The following is a 23856-nucleotide window of genomic DNA, read 5'->3' on the forward strand; positions in this document are numbered from 1 at the left end:
TGAAAGATAAAATAGTTCCAGGTCTGTTGGTTTGCTGGGCTGACTGGCATAAAAAGAAAATAATAAATAAAAAAAAAAATACCATGGCCCTACACCCAGTGACTCAATCCTCCTATGGCCACCTTCCACTAAAGACTGTTGCTGGAGACTTCTCCCAGTGCAACAAAAAGCACTCAGTGCCAGTGCATGTTTGAGTTGCGATGGGACCAGATTGAGGGGGATCATTAAACTATAAACCCAAGTATAAATGAGTCCCTGCAACAAAGGGAGCAGCAAGGTCTTCCAGTGAGATGTATCTCTTCTAAGACTAAAAATCTTTGCTGAGTTTAGCAGCCAGTGGGAGGTAAAATGCACCTGGAACTGCACATGTTGACAGGGTGACAGAAATTCGGTACGTTGTATGGGCAATGGCAGGCGTAAGGGCCACTCCTGGCTGCAGCTGAGCTTGGGGTGCAGCTCCCTAACAGTCACCTTTCTCTTAGGCTAGTAGATTGTATCATCCCTTCCTGCGACGTGGGGAAGAACTCTCTCTCTGATCCCATCCTGTTCATGCCCTCTAGTCCCAGTTCCCTGCCCCTATTTTCAAAAGGGAAACTGGAAAGCTGCAGGTATGAATAGAAGCAGGTGAAGCCACAAGCGCAGGGACTGCATGGCCAGGAGCCTTTGTCACTGCCCTGGGTGACAGGCAGGGGTTACTGAAACCCCTCCACCACTGCCTGACATCAGCCAAAACCCAACATCCAGCAGAACTGGCCAAGGCACCTGGGAAGCACGGTCCTGCTGGGAGGGGAGGTACAGGCAGCGCAAGTCAAGAGAAGTCATAACACACTCAGAGTATCTACAATACTAAAGCGACAATGAACATGATGACAAGAAGAGGAAAGAAAGAAGGGCTGGATGGTGCAGGGGACACTCTGGAAAGGTGGATGAAGGAGGATGGGGTGGGAGGAACGGGAAAACCGGGGGACTGAGGGAGCAAGAGGGCAAGTGAGATATAACCAAGCTCCCTTCCCTTCTTTGCACTTTCAGGGACATCCCCACCATGGGCTTAATGGTGTCTTCCCCTCTTTCCCTCTCCTCCATGGAAGGTGAGCTCTGGAAGACTCTTCCATGCTGAAGGGTTGGAAATACATCCTCCCTCTAGGCAAAATGACGTGCTCCTACCTATTCTGGAGGACATGAAGCTAAGCAGGCACTTGAGGACCTCAGGCAGTCCTCAGAATGGAAAGCTGAGAAGAGCAGTGCAGAAGCACTCAAAGACTGGAGCTGAGAACAGGCATGCTCAGCACATCACAGGCTCCAAATCCTGTCACCAGGGTGAAGGGTGGAAAACATCCTCTGGGGCCATTTGGCTCCCACCATCGCAAAGAGCTTCCAAGGAGATGGACAAGTCCTTTGACTGAGGGCCAAGCTTGAATGAGCTCTAAAACCTAAACACTTTCCTTTAGCAGCAGCACGCCCCAGGGAACAGGGGAAGTTCCTGATGCCAACGTTTCCCAGGCCCCTGAGATTTAGTGCCTCCCCAGCAAATGGCATTTTTAGAGTTGGGGCTGTTTGGCCTGCCGAAGAGAAGGCTCCGGGGAGATCTTATTGCGGCCTTCCAGTCCCTAAAGGGGCTACAGGAGAGCTGGGGAAGGACTTTTTACTGGGGCATGTAGTGATAGGACGAGGGGGAATGGATATAAACTGGAAGAGGGCAGGTTTAGATTAAACATTAGGAAGAAATTTTTCACTTTGAGGGTGGTGAGGCACTGGAACAGGTTGCCCAGAGAGGTTGTTGAGGCCCCATCCCTGGAGGTGTTCAAGGCCAGGCTGGACAAGGCCTTGGGCAACCTGGTCTAGTGGGAGGTGTCTTGGCCTATGGCAGGGGGGGTGGAACTCGATGATCTTCAAGGTGCCTTCCAACCTAAACCATTCTATGATTCTACAGTTGACAGACCCTGGCTCCCACCAGGCCCCAGAAGCTTTCAACTCATCTGTGCACACTTCTGGCTTGGACCCCTGCTTCTGTTTTGGGCAAGGTGGATGGTCAATCCTCCCTGTGTCGCAGACAGGCTTTAGGGGAGCTCTAGGGTATAGAGAAAAGACCTTAAATCTATTGTAAGCCTTATGCACCAAAATAAAGGAAATCCAACAGCCACAACATTGGGGTAAGAAAAAAAAAAACAACTTTCCCGGGTTTTTCATACCCTTTCAGGAAGCTCATATTTCAGATACACATAACACAAACTCACCTCTGTAGCTGATGCCCCAACAATCCCCACACCAGTATCAAATCTGGTCTGGAGACTGCAACACCAGTAAAACATCTGGCTATTCAGAGAATGTCTGCCACTGGCTTTAACTAGAATGTGCTGTGCTTAAACTGTAATCCCGATATTTTACCAGGAGACAGAGCCCACAAAGAGGGTGGTAAATTCATGTTACCCATCACAGAAAGGGTTCCATGGATCTAGTACGAATCCCACCAGATCTCACACGCACAGTGGGGCACAGCTTGGAGACATGCCCACAGGCAGTGGGAAAGCTAACAGGCAGCAGTTTTTACCTGAGGATCAAAATTGACTGTGATCAATTTGGTTTCTGGGTCTCGCCGGATAAGAGGTTGAGTAAGGTTGTACTGTGATTTTTCAGAGACTGTCTGGGACCAACCTGCATAGAGCTTTTCTTGATATCTGCCAGAAAAAAAAGAAACATCCACCATGTAGCTACCAAGCCAGCAGACCAAGGCATGAAATCCAAGTCCACTTCCGAGGACTGAGGAACGTGAAGCAATATTAAAAACCCATCCACACCATCTCCATGAACAACATGGCTTTAAAGACAAACACCCAAAAACCAGTGACAGCATCAAGTCAGGAGGGCAAAGATCTCTCAAGTACCATTTTTAGCAGAGGATTCAGATTTGGAGACAGCCTTTCAAAATGCATTGAGCCTAAAGTAACAGCAGCTACTGGACATTTCCAAAGCATCTAAGCAGGATGCGTGCCTAAACCCACACAAGTGCCAGGGATGGATGTAGTTGCCCTCACTTTCTCTCAGAGTAACTGCAGAGAGACTGTCAGCCTCAGGGAAATTCAGCCCTTCAAGAGCACGGTGCTAGCAACAGGGATGGAAACACAGAGGGCTGAACAGGGGTCCTGGTATCTCACAGGGCATGGACAGTCCCAACCACCCAAGCAATAAAGTCTCTTCTGAATCATGTTGTCACCTAAGCACCTTTGGGAAATGTGACCCAGAAAACACCATCTCTGTTGAAGTCACCCGGGATCTGGTGTTGGTCTGCTCCCTTCTGAAAGGCTGTACCATAATTACCTTTGCTTTGGTAATCAGGAACAGGGCTCCCTCCAATGCCCCTGCAGTACCCAGCAGCCAGATATCTCAGCTCCCTTCATCTCTGACGGACACCAGGCCCTGCAGAGACGTCTCCTTCCTGGGGAGGTGGCTCTTCTCAAGGGAAAGCCCAGAATGAACAGTTCAGATTTAACACCAAATGATAAGATATTGAATCAGGGGCAGTGAATCCCACTCCAGGTTGTGGAATATACACACTACAGCCACTGTAAATACACTCTTCAAAGGGGCACAGAGGATTGAGACTTCTAGTCAGCCCAGGTTTTCCACCACAGCAGCTTCTACCTCCATCAGAAACTTGTTTCAAAAAAATCAACATTCCTGCTAGGCTGCACGGCTCCCATTTTTCCCATGCAGACTTCTCGTTTCAAGACGTCACAGGAAGGCTGTGGTATATACCAACTGGATTCCTCCTCCTCTCTCATCAGAAAATTCCCTCTGGCTCAGAAAGGGACATTCCCAGGCCCCTGGCTGGCAAACCTGCAGGGAGGTGGCTTAGAGGAGGAGAATATTTTTTTCATACAGTTACAGCCTTGCCGAGCCCCCACTTACCTGTTGAGCAGCTGGATCATTTCTTCATACTTCTGTATCACCCTTCTTCCTTCAGCAGAGTCCAGGCAGCTGGTAACACAAGAGACAAGCTCAGCGTTATGTTTTGTCCTGTGTGGATGTAATCTGTATTTACCCCTCCCCAAGGTCACCCACCAGTTTGCAGGCAGGCTGTAACTGACTGGGGACCCTGGATTTCATCCCTGCCACATCATCAAAAATCATTTCGCGGCACAAAGGCTACCCAAGACCCAGTGCGCTCTTTCTCAGGCGTTTGCACAGCAACCTGCAATACAGGAACCACATACTGGGGGAGGAAGGGCTCAGTGCTGCTGGAGGAAGGTTCACACCCCATATCTGCACAGAGCACGGCAACCGCCACTTACCAGCCAGCACTTCTGAAGGTCAAAGAGGCTCAGAAGGAAGCAGCATGTGGCTCCTGCTAGATGCAGCTCTTTGCAGTGCCAAATTTGTGCCCCTCAAACCACAGGGCTTAGGGAAGAGCAAAGGCATGCCAGAGGGCGGGAGGCAGAGCCCCGTCCATGCTGCCCGGGCTGTACAACTGCCTCTGAACCCAGCCAGCCAGCCAGCCACAGTAATTCTTATAAGGCCATATTTTCCCCACTGTCTCATCTACAATATTTCATTGAATCATAGAATTGTCTGGGTTGGAAGGGCCTTTAAGATCATTGAGTCCAACCATCAATCTAACACTGCCAAAACCACCACTAAACCACGTCCCTCAGCACCACATCCACAGGCCTTTTAAATACCTCCAGGGATGGTGACTCCACCACTTCCCTGGGCAGCCTGTTCCAATGCTTGACAACCCTTCTGGTGAAGAAAGTTTTCCTAATATCCAATCTAAACCTGCCCTGCTGTAACTTGAGGCCGTTTCTTCTTGTCCCGTCACCTCTTCCTTGGGAGAAGAGACTGACCCCCCCTCGCTATACCCTCCTTTCAGGGAGCTGTAGAGAGCGAGAAGGTCTCCCCTCAGCCTCCTCTTCTCCAGGCTGAACACCCCCACGTCCCTCAGCCGCTCTTCATGAGATGTGTGCTCCCATTTCCCACTGCATTTAGTGTTGGTGCAGCCTCACCTTGAATAGTGTGTGCAGTTCTAGGCCCCACTATTTAAGAAGGATGTGAAGGTGCTTGAATGTGTTCAGAGGAGGACAACAAAGCTGGTGAAGGGCTGGAAGGATGCCCTGTGAAGAGCAGCTGAGCACTCTGGGTTTTTCTAGCTCGGGGAAAAGGAGGCTGAGGGGCGATCTCACCGCTCTCTACAGCTTTCTGAGGAGGGGACATGCAGAGGGAGGTGTTGAGGTCTTCTCCCTGGGATCCAGGGACAGGACACATGGGAATGGTTCAAAGCTGCATCAGGGGAGGGAACTGGGCATAAGGAAGCACTTCGTTACCTAGAGGGTGGTCAAACACTGGAAGAGGCCTCCTAGAGAGGTGTTCAGTACCCCAAGTCTGTCAGTGTTTAAGAGGCATTTGCACAATGCCCTTAATAACATGCTTTGACTTTTGGTGAGCCCTGAAGTGGTCAGGCAGTTGGGCTCCATGATTGTTGTAGGTCCCTTCCAACTGAAATATCCTATCCTATCCTATCCTACTCATATCCTACTCATATCCTACTCATATCCAAGCTTTCCTGAAAATGGTTGTTGATTTTGGAGGACGTTTTGACAAAACCTGTATTAACTTAAACAAAATCCATCAAAGGAAGCACCTGAGCAGTCACCACTGGGCAACTGCTGATCAAACCCTCCAGAAGTAAACAAGCCCCCTTAGTAAGCCCCAGCAAAACCATCTTTCTTTTTCCTTTTTAATCCTTTTTCCCTTTCAAGCTGCACGTAGGAAACAACATCATGTCACCCCGCTGCAGGGCATGTTATTAACTGCTCTAAACAGAGGTAAGAAAAATCAATGCAAAATGCAGATCTGCATCCTTCTTCATGGCTTACAAAATCTGCCATTCAGACTCAAACCAGACATGATAACCGGGGCTCTATGCTGGGAACGGTCCAAGAGCCTGTTTCATTGCACTGATGAATCTATTGCCGCAGAATAACTGTGCACTAAAAGACACTTACTTAATGGCAATACATTGTGAGAGAAGGCTACAAGTATTGCACGGTGATGGAAATGGCTTATTTTGGTCAAGCACATATAAAAACTTGATCCATTTACTCAGAATCCCGTCCAGCACAAGTAAAGCCATTCCTCTGAGCTCCGAGGTGCAGTCACAGGAGCACCTTCAATTGTCCTAAGTCCAACGCTGCTTTGCTTACAGAGCTCTTAAATGCTGTCTCATACAGTGCCATGAGATATGGCAGCTGCAAGTGTGGGGTCCCGTTTCTCCGAGACCACCCACAATAACAAGCATTCGGGTGATAAGCATTCCAACACAAGCTGCTTTCCTTGATCTTGGGAGATTGCTCCTTTGTTTAATGCTGAACAAGTTGTCTTCTGCCGATGCACAGCCAAGTCCTCATCTGTTCATCAACCTGGAAACTCAACTCCGTCAATCCATCTTAGATGAATTCAGTCCAGCACCTTTCTGCCCTTCACAGCTTGGATGACGTGAGAACCGGGGTTTGCAGCCAAGGGCTGGACTGCTCCCAAGGAGGTCCTGGAGCACAGGCTGAGTGGGATCGCAGTGGGAAAAGTTTCAATACCTCTTTCCATTGCAACCTAGGACTGCGTCTGAAAGCTGAATAGCCCATGTATTATCCCACTGTGCTTGTTAACCACTTCAAAACAAATCCAATTAATGAGTTTCTTAGAAAAAATGATTGCAGGGAAGCTGAAAAGCACCAGTGCAATCACTTCACACCTCTTTGACTCAGAATTATTTCAGCTATAACCATGAGATAATGTTCAACACAGAAAGAAAATCAGATTGATTAGATAAAAGATATCAAGATGGTCATAAAGCAACTTAGCTGGAACAGACACGCACAGATGTGGGATGTGTCTGAAGTGACCAAATGGCACCTGGATTCGTGCTTGCAGCTCCCGAGCCCAGGCCAGCGCTCCAGCTACTGGTGGCATGTTCTTGTGCACAGGGGGGGATCCTGGGGAAGGCACATTGAAACAGCATTTGACTGAACACTGCACTTGTAACCCCAAAGATACACCAAAAGCAACTCAACTGCTCTGATTTCTCAGCTTCCTTCCTTAAATCCAAGAATCTGCTACACTGACCTAGGTCTGTAACCAGGGCAAGTCTCCTAGTGCCTCTGGACCTTGAACAAGGACCCGGGATCAAAGGAGAAGCCCAGCATGTGTTAGGAACAGAGCCAATACAGAGGCATCCTTTGTGTGGGATGCACTCCCTGCTCCCCACAAAGACTGGTGTAGGGATTTCTGACCAGGAGCTAGTTCTGCCCATCTTGTCTAACACCCACAGAACAACACCCCTCAAATTCACAGCAAACGATTAACTCCTCCGTGAATCTCTCCATTCCCTCTGTTAACCTGCACTGGTTCCAGCAGTGCTGCCTCTTCTGGACTTGCCTGGTTCCAGTACAGTCTTTCTGAGGCAAGTAAATGGGTTATTGTTAAAAATGCACACTCTAATCCTCATAACCTCATAGGAACCTACCCATTCCCTCCTGTGCCAATGTTCATGGGAAATAATAAACCTGGAAAAGACTGATTAAACTCTTGGTCACAAAGCCCCACTCACATACTTTGCATTTAAAGCATTAAAAGGGAAACACAATAAATTTATATGAGGGAGCACATGAGTGGGTTTGCAAGTCCCATAGGGTGTTCAAGGCAGCGCACAAGGGTGGAGAGAAAGCCCCTGTCACAGCCTTGCTGGGGAAAAAGCTCGGCACATATCTTCATTATCAGACACATATCACGCATGCACATTTTAAAAAAGCTATTTTCCCCCCAACAGATTATTTGCTTTAATACTAAAAACAGAGCTTTCCCAGGCATTTCCATTTCCACTAGGAGCTATAGAGGCTCACGTTTGCAATTTGGGAAGTTTTGGTTTCCTTAGAAAAAGCAAATTATCTTGCCCCCAAAATTAATCTAAATCCAATTTCCCGTAAAATCAATTTTATTCAGCACATGCCACCCACCGAGCACCAGCTCTGCCTGGATGTGCCTGGAGTAGATCAGCCTGGCATGGTCCAAGGCACTGCTGAACATGCTGATGAGGACAGAGTATTTGTCAGCAGCATCTGCAGCGATTACTGGTCGCTCCAAAAGACTCCCGAACATGTCCAGCAACTGTGGGGGTGAAGAAGCAGGGAAAGAAAAGGGAAAAAATTCACAACCCCAGCTTCTGCAGAGAGACCCACTGGGATTTTCCTTACTAGCCCAGATGTCTGCACTGATGGGCACTTTGGAAAAGGGAAATATCTCTTCTTTACCCTGCTTTTCCAAGTAGTCCCTCCCTTTGTTACAGAGATGCTCAGACTTTCTCTGTGGGTGATTCATATTAACTGTCACTCTTCAAACGCTTCAAAATTTGCTATTTTTTCAAAAACCTTAGAAAAATAAATGCTATCACTTTCTACAGTCTTTTCTACAAACACTTCTATTGCAATTTTTCAGAAAATACCATTTACTTTTCTGCAAGATAGGTTAGTTGGTATACAAAACAGCCTTGTTTCTAGAAAACCTCAGTTTCCAAAGCTGAAGTACATCCACATATTAACAATATTAACAAACTGATATTAACAATAATCACCTTGTTTTTAACAGCAGTTCTTACCAGGAAAACCTAGAAAAAGCATAATTTCCTCCAACTCACGGAGACGCAAGTAAAACTCCTGGCATCCAAAAGCCTGATTGGAATGATTTATTTGATTACTCTTTCTAACACTGAACAAGGGTCTGTTCCATTTGTGTCTTAATAGGAAGAGCAGAAAAACTCCCAAAACTTTCAGCAAACACCCTGCTGCCAGCTCCATGGCTTGACAGCTTGTGAGGGACCCACAAACCTGAGCATCACTAACCAAGAGCAGCCCAAAAGCTACAAGTCTCATTGTCCTGCTGTCCATTCCCATCAGCAAACACCAGTGCCTGTAGCTACAGCACTGCCTGCCCTCCTCTGGGTGATTCTCTCCGAGGCAAACCGTAGGTGCCCTGATTACCCTTCTACAAAAGAGAAGGGACGTGACAGACAAACCTTGAAGGCATGCTCCAAGTCCGAGGCATCATCAAAAGCTTGGATGAAAACAGTGCCCAGCCGCCGGTCAATGTCTTCTATTTTCTGGTGGAAATCAAAGGCATCTTGCTCAAACTCCTGCAAGAAGGCAAAACAGTGAGCCATGAGACCGCAAGATGGCACCAGGAAGGTACCTCAACCTCCTGATCCACGGATCTCCCCTCTTGTTATTCACCATGAATTAAACCACTCCTCTGGCATGGCAAAGCCCCACAGAGCCCGAGAACATTTCTGTACTGTCCCACAGCTGAGATCATGGATCTCCAGGATGGCTCCTTTGGTCCCAAGTGAGGCAACAGCAAAGGCAGTTCCAAAACACTGGCACAGGTTGCCCAGAGAGGCTGTGGAGTCTCCACCCTTTGGACATATTTAACGTTGGAGATACTTAACCTGACTGCTCACACTCTTGCTCTAGCTGAACCTGCCTTGAGCAGGGGAGGATGGACTAGGTGAACTCCAGAGGTCCTTTCCAACCTCAATAGTTCTGTGTTTCTGTAATTTCCATCATCTTCTGGCACTGCTTTCCTTGCTTCAACTGTAATAAATTCTTTGAGGTTCAAGCGTAAAATCTAGGTTTGCTTTCCTACAGGTAAAAGATCCCAAATCAAAGACTGAACTTGACAAACTGGGAGACTTCAGTGCTTCTGTCCTAGCTTGGACAAAGCTACTAAAAATTAGGCCATGTGCCTCTTTTCTGAAAGGACAAAGCATAAGGCAACAGCTTTTGCTATTATCACTGCTGAGCTCCAGCAGGACCAGATGCCATGTTTTAGCTAAAAAGAGAGGCTCTAGAAAGTAACAGAGGGCACAAAACTCAAGCACTGAAAGAACGAGCATGACTCAGAGTCACACAAAAGGCCACGGGGTCACTCAAACCAAGCCAGCTCCTGCAGAGCCACCGTCACTGCTCTTTCTCTGCCCTCCCTCCTGAAGGAGGGGTGACATGGAACAAGCCGCTTTCCAGCAAGGTCCTCCCAGGCAGCACTGGGGACATGCCACTCACCGCAGAGATGCATCAGGAACTCTAGGAAACAAAGCACAAGCTGCCCGTCACCACACTAGACAGGTTCCAACATTAGAAGGAAGGACACAGCAGCCCTGTCTCCCACCACCAGCCCATTCACCCTTCACCCCAGCACAGCCCTTTCTGAAGGGAGCAAGGCAGGAGCCTGCTGGAGGGATGACTTTGCCCTTCCACTTGGATGTCTGCCATGAACAGCTGCCCCATGAGCAGTGTGAGACGGGAGCTCCTCAGCATGGAGCTTCTCTATGGCCACTCCAGGTTTAGCTCTCCCTCCCTAGATGCATGGACAGGCCTAACTACATCCTGCTAACTAGATACAGCAAACCGACCCAGGGCAACTGGGACAAGCAGCAGAGGATATCAGAGATCTTGAGATCAGACACAACCACGGGACAGAGACCCCTTTCAGAAATGCCATTCCCACCTCCTCTTCATAGCCCACCCAGGCTACGCTGCTCGGTGTCAAAGCCAAGAGTAGGAGTTTCTGAATAGACCATAAGGAAGTCCATGACACCTTCACTTTGCCCTGCCTGTATGACACATGCTGGTGTGAGCATCTGGGATCTGGATGGCCATTCAGCCATGACCCAGAAGGCTGCGAATATTCCTTTAAACAAAGCAGTACTGACAACAAAACACAGAGTCCTTGAATTCTGAGAGCAACAGATGTCATGCGTGCAACTGGACAAGAGCAAACACATCCCCAGAGGTTACCTGAGCTGGCCCTCATCATGCAAGCTAGCCACCAAGAGCAGGAAAGCAAAGAGACGTGGATGTTGGTACAGCTTATACACCCCAGCAAGAACCATGTACAGAGGAAGCTTGTGTAAAAGGCATGGAAACCCAGATTTTCCAGCTGCACTGGTCTAAGGGCCTGAACTGGCAAGATATGCTGCATATAGACCTGCAAGAACTCCCAAATCTCTGCAGGAAAGGACAGCAGGTCCCTGTTCCCTTCAGTGACAAATCAGAAGGACGAAGGAGCTGGGAAGAAGTCAGCAGGACTGCACATGAGCCAACGCTCCATCGCAGGGGAAACTGCTGCTTCGGAATCATGCACGTGCTGCTGGTGTTCCAGCAAGCTGGTTCCACCTACCGTGTTGGTCAGATCAAGACAGTCATAGGTTCGCTCTGCAAACACCTTGTATGCCTCCTGGAATTCCTCATACATGTCCAGCACCTGCTGGCCCAGGGCCTTCCCTTTAATTCCGCTGAACTCAACCTTTTCCAGCTTCATCAGGTCCAAGGCTGTTGTCAGGAGATCCTTCAAAGTCAATGGAGGCACACACAGGTTAAGGTGTTGACAAAAGAAAATGACAACAGTTGTCACAACACAGAGCTATACTTGTTGCCATGCCAGAGGACCTCCTCAAGCACACCGCTGGTGCTCCCAAAGAGGAAGGGGGAAGCCAGATCCTGCCTGCCATGGGCATCAATGGCTGCTTATAACATGTCCTTCTCCAGCGGGAACCCCTGCTGCTGCCACAGGAAATACTATGCCAACTGTAAAGCTGCTTGTAAGGGTACTTAAAGGACAGATCCAAAGCAACATAAGAGACCCTGATATGTCACCCAGCATAGCTAAGAATCCAAATTTTAAGGTTTTAACCAAGAGGGGACCTGTAATGTTTACAGGGACCTGAACTGTCCAAAAGCTCCTGCTCAGTAAAACCTCTTTGTGTCCAAGTGGGTGCCACTGACCCTGCCCATATGGCCCTCTTCGCTAAGATCAGTTCTTGGGTCCTTCCCTGCCCATCCTCTGCAATCTGGCAGGGCCTGACCCCGCAGTGCCACCTCCCAGGAAAATGCCCCCCCCTCATCCAGCTGTAGCAGCAGCACTGGGCAGCCCCACCACCACCCCATCCATCTCTTTTGGTAGGGCTGGTCGAACGACTGTCATCTCAGAGGACCAGGAGAAACATGCTGATCTCAAGCATAGGAACGTACCGGTGGCCATCCTGCTCGCACTGAGCTCAGGGGACAACCCTGAATGCAAAGCTAAGCAGGTACAGAGCTTAACTCCCAAACGGGCACTGTTCAGCCAGTGTCAGTGCCTCTCGGACAAGGGCTGCTGAATAAGTCACAGCCCACGGCCCAGAGCTTCCCACGCTGTGCCAAGGCATCTCCAGGCTTCGGGTGCCACCCCGTGACACTCCAGGCAGCAGCAGGGAGACACTGTGCACTTACAGCTCCTGACACGGTTGGGCTTATCAGGAACAGCTCCCAGCCAAGGGAACAACTGCTCTCAGGTCCCTGACAGCTAAACGATCGCTACTTTGAGAAGCCTGCCCCATTTCTGAGTGAACAGGCTGCAAGCAGAGAGCTGACCCAACCAGGCAGCAGATGTGTGCATTCTATTTATTAAGAGCACATTCACTTTAACAAATACTTTGTAAGGCAAAAACAACATAGAAGTAACAGCTGCCCCTTGCTTTGTCTTACAAGGTTGCCTGAAAAGAAGGAAGGAGGAAAATAGAAATGGGGAGAGATAGAGGGTTTCCTGATTAACAGGCTAGTGTGCACAATGCCTTTAATTATTATTTTACAGCCCATTCCACAGGCCCTCGCTCTACCTTTTACTGTTCCTGGAGGTGTGGGACAGCCGTGGAAGGAGGACACAGGCACTGGCCAAAAAGCACAGTGCTCTGCCACCGCAGCAGTGCATGTGCAGCTCAATACCTCCCTGCCGGCTTTTTTCTGTAGCCCATATCCGTCGTATCCAAGCAATGAGCAGTTGGTGCCCAGAGCCTTTGCAGAGTGACAGTGCATAATTACTGTCACTCATATTGTTCTCACAATGACCTGCAGTTACTCCTATGTCTACTTATATTCCTGTCTACGCTGACCGGCATAATTTGGTTTACTACACACCAAACCTTATTGGAAACTGTCATTAGGAATAGTTTTAAAATAGACATCAGTCATGATGGTTTTCAACACAGTTAATTAAAGAATGCAGAAAAATACAATGTGTTTAAACAAGTAAAACTTTCTGTACCACTGCAGAGAACAAGAGAAGGAGAAAAACAACCCAGACCTTCCTTTGAACAGGCAAACATCAGCAGCTTGCACACCACACATCCAATCCTACACGCCGGGAATGTGGCAACAATAAACAAAGGGATTCACTTGGGAAGTGTGTAGATAGTAGATGAATGCATGCTGTTAACTGCCTGAGAGAGAACAGGGACATACAGTGTCTGTGTAACAGCTTTCCACAGGGTCTGTAAGCCTGCGGTCTCCAGACACAGCCACCCAACAAGCAGAGCACGGAGAGCGCTCGTATGCATGGGGACATTCAGACCTGGTCTCTGCAGAATATCTTCCCCTCCGGCTCAAGGAGCTCTAGGTCACGCTGGGAGGTAAGGGGTGACACCAGATGTCCCTGCCTCAGGTGACCACCTCAGTGTGACAAGCCTTGGACAACCCTGAGCCACAGCACCCCAGCTAGACAGACCATGAAGGGATGACCTGGTGAGGAACGTGTCTCCGCTCCTCCCCAAGCCCATGTGGCACAGCCAGGCAGTGCACAGCCTCAAGAGGAACATGTGGCCTCTCCAAGTCAGGCAGGACCCAGCTCAAGAGTGTCTCTGATGGCAACAGGAGGAGTAGGAGATTGCACTGCTTTATTTACAGCCATGCAAACCACAGGCCCCAGTAATCCCCATTCTCTTGCCCCAACAGGGTTCTTGGGAAGAAAAGACACACCTACCAACCTGACCAGAAGGACACAACTGCGTAGCTTATACATACACTGCACAGGACACGGTAAAACAAGGTCCTGGCCTTGCTGTAACAGGAGACCTAACAGCAAGGGGAGCGGTCCCATCCCCTGGCATCAGGTGAAGCTACAGGAAGGGAAGATGTCAGCAAGTGAGTTCATGGCTACAGAGCTCTCCTGAAGGCGTGCAACATTTTTCAACACCAGAGTCTCACCTCCACCATCTCCAGTCTCTTCAGGAAGCTGTCCAGCCTCGCAAACACCATCGTGGCAGGGAAGTCCCACCCTCTCACTTCTTGGCCTGGTTCATAATACGTATGCAGTTTTTCCCTTCTCTCCTCAAATGCCCCTTTGAACGCATTCAGGATGCCGAGCACCAGTTGCACCTTGCTCAGGCTCTCTTCCATCTCCCCTTTCAGAAGGTCTTCTGGAGACAGGTACACCAGGGCCTGGAAAAGGGAAGAAAAAAAAAAAAAAAAAAAAAATCACACCTGAAAGATCACTTCTGCCATCACAGAAAACAGTGACTTCCTGCACTGAACATGTTTGAACCTACCCCTCAAGTTAAGAATCCACTTTGCCAGGGAAGGATGGGAGAAGGGAAGCGAGACAGAACTTTCATTAAAAAACCTCCCTTGGCAAATGCAGGCACCATGGCCACGCACCTGCTGAATGAGAAGGTTGCAGATTTCCTGGAGCAGCACTACTATCCGCATGGGCACGTTGTAGTGCTTGGAGGTGACCCAGATCAAACACACCACGTGGAGCAGGGGGGCCAGGAAAGGCTTCACCTCGCTGAACTCAACCCTCTCTATGTCCTCCAAGTGACGCTTGAGCGGTGTCAGGTGCAGGTGAATGTCCTGAGCTTCAGTCAAAGCTGTGTTGAGAGATGGAAGAAGTGGTAAGATCCACCAAGCTGTGGTGCACTGGGTTACGAGCTGGATGCTGGACGGAAAGGTGCCTGGGAAAACACAGTCCCGACGAGCGCAAAGCACACTCTGCGGGCTGCAGATTGCTCACTCTTGAACATTGCTCACCTATGGCAGTAACCAGAACGGGAAATAAACTGACATGATGGCAAGGGACAGGGAGCCGGGACAGGGCTTTGGGCAGAGTCTGAGTTGACAACTGCTAAATGAGCTGCAGGGAACGTGCCCGGCAGTGCCAAAAATGCCGCTATGAGCAGGCTAAAGGCCTTGCTATAGAGCGTCACAGGCTATACAGCGTCACAGGTCTTTGCCTGAGCTCATTTTAGCTCAGGTTTGGCTATAGCAGTTGCTTGCCCAGTGGGCAGGTGACCACAGTCCCACTTGTCCTGGCTGTAACAGCAAACCTGTCAACGGCAAGGTAACTAATGTCTGACTGATTGAAAGCTTTAGCTTAGCTTTGTACGGCTGTGTGGTTTTACCCTGAAGAATTACCCCAGAGCGCAAGCATTAACAAAACCAGGTGATCACTGCACAACTAAACCTGAGGACCAAGGCGAAGAGAAGTGACAGAAATGCTTGAATGCATATACAAAAAACCCAAGACCAAGGAAGAAGAAACTCCCACTATCACCAACGCCCTCCCAGCGCAGCAGACAGACAACAGCCACACCACCACATCAGCAGGGAGAGCACAACACCAGGGAAAGGGGCAGAGACTTAAAAGCAGGTGCATACAAATCTGAACTGTGTTGCAACGGAAATTAACAATTATAGTCCAAATTATCCAATTAGCGTTAGTATTGCTATAACTAGATTAAAACCAAATATTTGTTGTATTTTGATTAGACTCTTAAAGCATTAATTAGTCTGACAATGAACTCTTGGCTCCTTATATAAGGGGTGTTTCTCTAGCCCGTATAAATTGCACAGTGTAGAATGTGACACAGATCCGTAACAGATTAAATGTTTCCACGTGAAGGGATGAAGAACAGCGTTATTTGTCAGCATGTACATAGCTAGGAAAGCCCGAGTGGTTTTGTCTTGCCAGAGAGCAGCTGGGTTGAAGATGGACACAGAGCATCGGTCGTGTTGGTCTACAGGGGATGGAGCAGCAGGATACACTGGTTTTCACTACGGAGGGGAATTTGCAGTGTTTCCTTTGGCTGGACTCAACTCCCCTAAGCAAAGTTCACCAGAACGAAGATGATGCCTGATTCAAGTGAGCTGCATTTTTTTAAGGTACAATTTTGCTTCACCTACAGGCAAAAAATAGTCCTTCCTTATTATTATTCTTATGAACAGAAACAAAAAAATAAGAAAAAAGAAGGTCTTTAAATCCCTAAATTGGGAAATGCAATCTTGTCTTTTTTTTTTGCTCAAAGCTCTCTTGCCTTACTGCATTGTGCCAGCCTGGCAAAATAAGGGAGAGAAGGAAGATCTGCTGGTGCACACCACCACCTACAGGTCACCCACCCCACCGGCTGTAAGCTTGTGGTCTCCAGCCACAGCCACCCAAAAAGGAGAGCACGCAGAGCGCTCCTCCACATGGGGACATTCAGACCCGGTCTCTGCAGGTCAGGGGGCTGGACAGACCTCGCCACCCTGGGAGGACATTACTGGATGGGGACACAGACAGACATGCATGACGGGAGGCCGTGCTCCTCATGCATCACGCTCCCCCCACCGCCGCAGCCCCTTCCCAGGTAACAGACCTCCCCACCGCACTGCTGCCACACAGGGTGCCGAGCTCTGCCTCTGTCCGGATTTGAACAGAGCTGCAGGGACCCTGCTTTCCTCTCGTGTGACACAGGTGACAACACCTGCCTGCTTTCATCAGAGGCCTTGAAATCCTCATGCTCAAAGGTCCTCATCCTAAAGTGCAAACTGCTGTTCCTTTAGCAAGGAGGTTCAGGTTGCAGTGGCCAATGCCTGGGAAATGGCAGTCTCACAAAGTAGGTTCAGTTAGCCACAAGATCTGTCCTGTTATCCTGAACCTCTATTCCTGCAGACTGACACATGAGGAGCTGGTGAAAGTTGGACTGAGTCCTGCTGGACTAACGTGAATGCTTTATTACAGCAGAGTGAATTCCAAAATCCACTCACCCTGACCTTTGGGAAGGGTCTGGCTCAACAGACCAGCGATCAAGCTTGTCCCAGCCTGGAAACAAAAGCAGCACATTAAGCACAAGCAGCCCAGTTTCATGCTATGAACCAGAGAGAGGGCCAGAAACAAAGCCTGCAGTCCTCACAGTCACAGCAAACTACAAATGACCAGTGTCATTACAGCCACATCAGGCTTGAACCCAGTAACACCAGGCTACGGACAAAGGTGTTGTCAGCATCTCACCTGCCTCAACATCCATGAGCATAGCTTTGAAGGCTGGAACATAGCTGCTCTCGACTCTCTCCAGCACCCCCATCATGTTCCTGACCTTCCTTGTTCTCAGCTGATTGTAAATGCATTCCAGGTCATCACACCTACAGCAAGCAAGACACGTTACAAGCCCACGCTGGGGCAACATCAGCTGTCCCCTCACACCATCCACTGCCCCTGGGCCTGATTCAGGATTTCCTCCAGCTACACACAGACTGAGTCCCAACAGTGAAAGGAAACAGGAGGAATATCCTGCGGAGGTATGTACAAACCCTACAGGACAGGTAGACAGTGCTGGAGTTCAGCATGACAGCAGCTCTGCTACTGCCAGGACACTGCTGAAAGAAGCCATCAGACATTAGCGACAACTCTCCAGCAGGCAGGCTGTGCCCAGAGTCAGCCCAAACCAACATAGCACAAAGGTTTTCAAAGGGCAGGATGAAATTCCACTCCCTGGCTCTTGAGCATTTAAACCCCCTATAGCATTGACAGATGAACAGCAGCCAGCTGAGGTGCGCTGTTTCCAGAAGGCCCTACAGAAGGTATCCATCAGCTCTTACTGCTGTGGCTGGTTCCTAGTGAACAGCGATGGAAAGAGCATTTCCAAAAAAATTTCCTCAAGGTGTAGCCCCTGTGCTGGGTCTAAGTTAAAACCCAGCCAGCTGCCCAGCGACCTCCCAGACACTTTGTAGATCATGATTATTTTATGTGCGGGAGTCATTTTCCTTAGCTCAACTCTTTAGATGAACCTGAGCCAGCCTGCTCTTCTCAACTCATAGAGGTAGCAGCTCTGTCTGTCACCATTGCCCTCCCTCCACCCAAAACCAGTTACCACCATGCCTGGCCAGGCTGCCCAGGGTACCTGTTCTTCCAGAACTCCATTTCCACCTTCGGGTTAGGGTTACTGCCTTGCAGGAGAGGTTCTGAAGACTCTTTCTTCAGCACTCCCTGGATCTGGTAGCTCCAGTCTATGATGGCCGACTCAGTGGCATGTACAAGAGATTTATCTATCAGCTCCAGGCTGCAGAAAATAGACCACAGAGTTAACTTTGCTCTCCACTTGATGTGCGTGGCTCAGTTGGAGCTACTTCAAATGACTCCATAGGTTTTACCGATTACAGTCTAGCTTCACCTTTCAAAACCACAAAACAATCAAAACCCATAATATTTTACCATTGTTTTAATACAGAAATCACACCCTGGGGAAAATGGATGAAGCTCTGCAGCAGTGTGGGCAACAGCACATTGTTCATAAAACAAATGGTGGAAATGAAGAGCCAGTTGCCACCTCTCTGCACTGTCACTGTTGCATCAGACCTATTTGGGTTCAGGGTCTGACCTGGAGTGCCATACCTCCTCTCCTTGTACTGTTCTCCCTCAACCTATTCCATGTTCCCCCACTCATTAACTCGCTTAATTCAGAGAGAAACTACACAAAGTGTGCTGGCACATTGAGGACAAGTCACCCCACTGCCCTGAAAGCAGTAACTTCTCACACAATCCAACCCACACCACGTTCTCTCTGAGGAGTGATTAACCCCACCGCACTCCCTAGCACACCTCCTGCGGTCCCACAGGTGCAAGCATGCAGACATGATGATGACACGATGTGCAAACGCATCTGCCTCTATGGACCTTCCAGACTCAGTTATTTTGGACTGGACCAGGCTCACAGCACTGCAAGAAACTCCTTCCACTCCCAGCTTCAGGCACTAACTCAGCTTCTTGGGAGGACCAGGGTGGAAGTTTCCCCCAGCTGCAATGTGAGCATCCTGCCAGATGTATTAGCTAACAATGGATGGGGATTCCTCAGCTGCTGGAGACTTTGCAGGATAAAGACCGGCTACACATAGGGCTCAGCCTCCCATGGCCGCCTAATGACCTGGACAACGGGATGGAGCGCACCCTCAGGAAGACACCAAGTTGGTGGGAGTGTTGATCTGCTGGAGGGTAGGACGGCTCTACAGAGGGATCTGGACAGGTTGGATCAATGGGCCAAGGCCAATGGTGTGACGTTCAACAAGGCCAAGTGCCGGGTCCTGCACTTGGGTCACAACAACCTCACATAGCACTACAGGCTTGGGGAGGAGTGGCGGAAGAGCTGCCTGGCTGTGTGGGTCAACAGCCAGCTGAATATGAGTCAGCAGTGTGCCCAGGTGGCCAAAAAGGCCAACAGCATCCTGGTCTGTATCAGGAGCAGTGTGGCCAGCAGGACTGGGACAGTGATCGTCCTCCTGTACTCAGCACTGGTGAGGCCCCACCTCGAGTGCTGTGTTCAGTTTTGAGCCCCTCACGACAAGAAGGACATTGAGGTGCTGGAACGTGTCCAGTGCAACGGAGCTGGTGAGGGGTCTCGAGGATACTTCTTCTGAGGAGCAACTGAGGGAACTGGGAGGGGTTTAGCCTGGAGAAAAGGAGGCTGAGGGGAGACCTTCTCGCTCTCTGCAGCACTCCGAAAGGTGGGGGGGGCGGTGTCAGTCTCTTTTCCCAAGTAACAAGCGACAGGACAAGAGGAAACAGCCTCAAGATGCACCAGGGGAGAGAGGAGGTTTAGATTGGATATTAGGAAAAATTTTTTTCACCAAAAGTGCTGTCAAACAGTGGAACAGGCTGGCCAGGGGAGTGGTAGAGTCACCAGCCCTGGAGGTGTTTCAAAGACCTGTAGAGGTGGCACTGAAGGACATGGTTTAGTGGTGGAGTTGGCAGTGTTGGGTTAATGGTTGGACTCAATGATCTTAAGGGTCTTTTCCAACCTAAATGATTCCATGATTCTAATTAGCCAGAAAATCTGGGGTGGCTTTCCTGGGTATCATCTCTCAAGCACAGCAAGTGAACTTCAGAACCACAACAGCTACCAGGGAGGTCTAACTATGAATGGAAAGAACTCAAATTATGGAAGTTGTTAATTTACTTCTTGAAGAGAAACACAAGGCAATGCAGTGGGGGTCTGGGAAGCCACTCTACTTCTCCAGGAGGACAGATGGAACAGGTTCCAAATCTCTCTATAGGACTATGAACAGTTCAGAAACTTCCAGGAAGTTCTGGGTGTTTTTTCCCATACCTTTGTATGATAAATCTGGTGTTAAAGGGAGGCAGAATATTCCTGACCAAGCAGAGAGCATGAATCACTAACAAGCGAGTCATTTAACATTGAAACAGTGCATTTTGGGAGCATGTTTTGGCAGACAGAAGCTAGAAGAAGAGAATCCTGCCTTCCCCTTCAGTGGCGTCAGGAAAACAGGAGAGATTTTGCCTGCAGGGTTTGTTTTTTTCCCCAACGATGCAAGCAGCTCGGTCCTTCCCTGTGCACCCACACCACCTTTGCACTTTCTGTGTTTTTCCTGCCTGTACCGTCACACAGTCCCCAAAGACAGAGCCCATAAACAAGGAAGCAGGTAGAGCAAAACACATCTTGGCAGTCTGGATGCGCAGCAGATGACAGAGAGCAAGAAGAGTCACTGTGACTAGGGCGGGAGGATCCCCAGAAGTCATAGTACATGCATCAGCAGGAGAAAATCCTGTGGAGAGCAAGGAGCGATACTCACAATTTCTCATTTTCCAGATCAATGTCCTCAATTCCCTCTGAGCCAGCTGGAAGAGGCAGCAAGGTCTTGCCCTTTACTTGGCCAACCACCTTGAAAACAGTACTTTTTAGGCTGTGGACATGATGGATAATGTCTTGTGACACCACTCGTGGCCAGCCCTGATGGTTCTTCTGGTTCATCAAGATGGGTGCAATCACCTATAGCAGGAGTCATGAAAGAGCAACAGAGAAAAAAGTGCTGCAGGAGACAGACAGGCCACCAGGCTCCAAGGTCCTTGCTCAGCCAAGCCTAGAGACCCATATTCATTGCTGTCCCAAGCAGTTCCCTGCCTGAGGGAAACAAGGGCAGATGCCAATGAACGAGCCTCTCTACAGGCCCACTTTGCATACTGGTACACCTTCTCCCCTGAATCTAAGCAGCTAAGAAGGGTGGAAACCAGCAGACAAAGTGAGCAGCCCCGTCCTCGGGCTCTCCCAGCCTCTCAAACCTGCCACTGGAGACGGCTTCACAGGCCCTTGTCCCCTTGCCCTCAGGACACCTCCTGGTGCTTGCTCCCCATTTCACTGCCAGCAGGGGTGGGGGGGGCAGGCAGGGCCATGGGCTTCAGGCAGCCTTCCAACACCAGCAGGTCTGGGCTGAACCCACAGGCTGTCCCTTGATGGCAACCCCTAGCGTGCCAGAAGGGAAGGCCTTCTGGTACCTCTTGGGACCTACTGTTGGTGAGGGTCACCTAGGTCCCCATCCCAACTATACTGCAGGTCTTGAGCACAGACACTTTTTAGGTTATTTCTCGAAACCACAGCACACCAAATATGATTTTTGTCATTATCAGTGAAAGTCTCCCAGGGTTTGTAGTGACCCGGCAGCGTGGGGTCTCCAGGCTGGGCTGGGCTTGCCTGGACCAGAGCTGCTTTTGGCTTGTTTGAGCTGCGATAGCAGCACAGTGTCTGTCACCTACCCCGGGCTGGCTCCACTCGGGGACTTGCCTGTGGCAACAGCCTGACAAAGCCAGGTTGCCCCTGGTGACAAACAACAGCCCTCTGTGTTAACAGTCTCGAGGGAAGCTAAAGGTACAAAACTAGCTACAAATGGACACAAAATCGGGAAGGAATAAGGCAGCCCAGCACCACCACAGTGCCATCCCAGGATGCTGATGACTCTTTGTAACCACAGCTGGCAGCGTAGACCCGAGGGAGACCAGCACCAGCAGCCCCCGTGCCCAGGGAGCCGTGGGAAGGGGGAGCACAGCCCCAGGAGACACAGGCAGAAACTGCTGCGGTCACCTTCAACACTTTCAGCTACAGCATCAGCCAAGATTTGTCTCTATTACTTACATCATGAGGACTGCTCATACTAGCAATGTTGTAACCAGTCAAACTATAGCTGTTCATTTTCTTTTTGACTGTTAAAAATGATAACTGGACTCTCGAGGAACCCCCAGCTCCACAGAGCGGAGGTGAGTTCCCTTCAGCCATCACAAGAGTTGGGTGCAACAAGTGGACACGGTCGCCCCAGCCACGCTCCGCAGCTCAGCCACACTTTCTCGCTGCATACAGACAGAGTTCCGTCTGTTTATTCCCCATGTCCTAAATGACCCACAGAAAGTTTGACACAAACCATTTCTTTCACTGGACAAATTCTTTTTAGCAAAAGACTGTCCTAAAAACCTCTGACAAAGGACTCTGCAAGAAGAGCTCCTGCAGCGAGCAGAGCCACGCATGTCCCCCCCACCTCAGGAAAGCCAAGACTTTCTCACCTCTGCACAGACCCACTACGTCCTCCTGACCCAGCACCACCAGTCTCATTTCCTTGAAGTGAAGTTTGGGAGGAAAGCGAGGCCCAACCCAGGCACGATCTGCTCCCTACGGACACACTGCATCTGTCTGCACAGGGGGAGAGGAGAGCTGCAAACCCGCCGTCAGGATACACCACCCAACTGCTGAAGGCAGCCAGAAAACAGGATCTAACAGGATCTGCTGAAGTGCTCCTACCCCAAAACCTCCCCACAGCAGATGGTGTTTACAATGCCTGTCATATGCTACCTGCCATCATCTACAAACAGAGCCACGATGCAAAAACTGCTGTTTGTGCAGAATTACCAGGATTGCAGGGCTCATCAAACACCACAGAACAAAAGCTCCCCATGTACATAACACGCTATACCACCAACCCAAAATAACCACTCTGGTAGCCCACTCTTGGGAATCCAATCTATCGGTCACCATCTTAATATACCGACAGCATCACCAGAGCTTCTCAAATCAAGCAGCTCCTCTGCTTCCCCGTTACTGCCTCACTGCTGAGACTTCTGCAGGTCAGGGGCCATCAGGAATCAACTGAGACAACGCTGTCTGGTTCAGGCTACTAGCACAGCAAAGGGGAAGCACTCAAACCTCTTGAAGATCTTTTTGGGAAAACATCAGCCCACCTGAGGTAATCAGGCACTGCACTACAGGAGGCTCCTTGTGAACATCAGGAAACACTGTGAGGGTGACTGAGAACTGATACCGCTTGCTCGGGGAGATTGTGGAGTCTCCATCCTTGGAGATACTTAAAAGCTATCTGGACATGGCCCTGGGCAACCAGCTCTAGGTGGTCCTGCCTGATCAGGACGTTGGACCAAATAACCTCGAGATGTCCCTTCCAGCACCTACCACTCTGTCACTCTGTAACACAGACTGGTCCCACAAGGACAGCACCATCAGACAGGCCCAGAACTGGTGTTGGATCAGGATTTAGGAGGTTTAAATGAATTCTAAAGACCCCCTGTGTGCCAGGAGGTGCTGCGATGGGCTTAACCACAGAATGGTCAGGGTGGGAAGGGACCTCTGAAGATCTTATAGTGCAACCCCCCTGCCTGAGCAGGGTCACCTACAGCAAAGGAGGGAGCGCATCAACGGTAGGAGCACATCAGCAGAGACAAGATAGAGACCAAGGCACGTTTGCAGGGGCTGACACCCTCCCTGCCGCCATGCGCAAGGGGCCGTGCCGGGTCCACTGGGGCTCCCCCGGTGCCGAGCGCCCAGGGCCCCCACCTCTGGGGGCCGCTCGGGCCTTACCTCCTCCACGAGAGCGGCAAAGTGCCGCAGGGCGTCGGCGGGCAGGTCCCCGCAGAGCAGCTCCTCGGGGCCGGCACCGGGGGGGCGGAGGAAGAAGAGGGCCTTGG

At 49.9% G+C, this 23856-nt stretch overlaps 1 protein-coding gene across 1 annotated transcript in view; it reads right to left on the reverse strand.

Moving 5' to 3' along the window:
- Positions 1–23856, reverse strand: part of DNAH9 (dynein, axonemal, heavy chain 9) — a 218965-nt gene that overhangs the window by 194489 nt on the left and 620 nt on the right. Inside the window, exons 2-13 of the mRNA XM_009894355.1 lie at positions 23750–23851; positions 20691–20887; positions 18008–18166; positions 17119–17249; positions 14508–14719; positions 14058–14291; positions 11218–11385; positions 9059–9175; positions 8004–8154; positions 6869–6983; positions 3907–3975; positions 2549–2675 (exon numbers count right to left, since the gene is read on the reverse strand). Of these exons, the coding sequence (XP_009892657.1) occupies positions 2549–2675; positions 3907–3975; positions 6869–6983; positions 8004–8154; positions 9059–9175; positions 11218–11385; positions 14058–14291; positions 14508–14719; positions 17119–17249; positions 18008–18166; positions 20691–20887; positions 23750–23851 (1782 nt within the window). The remainder of the gene's footprint in view (positions 1–2548; positions 2676–3906; positions 3976–6868; positions 6984–8003; positions 8155–9058; positions 9176–11217; positions 11386–14057; positions 14292–14507; positions 14720–17118; positions 17250–18007; positions 18167–20690; positions 20888–23749; positions 23852–23856) is intronic.

The sequence above is a fragment of the Charadrius vociferus genome, unplaced genomic scaffold (genome assembly GCF_000708025.1).
Source record: "Charadrius vociferus isolate BGI_N301 unplaced genomic scaffold, ASM70802v2 scaffold121, whole genome shotgun sequence".
Taxonomy (NCBI): domain Eukaryota; kingdom Metazoa; phylum Chordata; class Aves; order Charadriiformes; family Charadriidae; genus Charadrius; species Charadrius vociferus.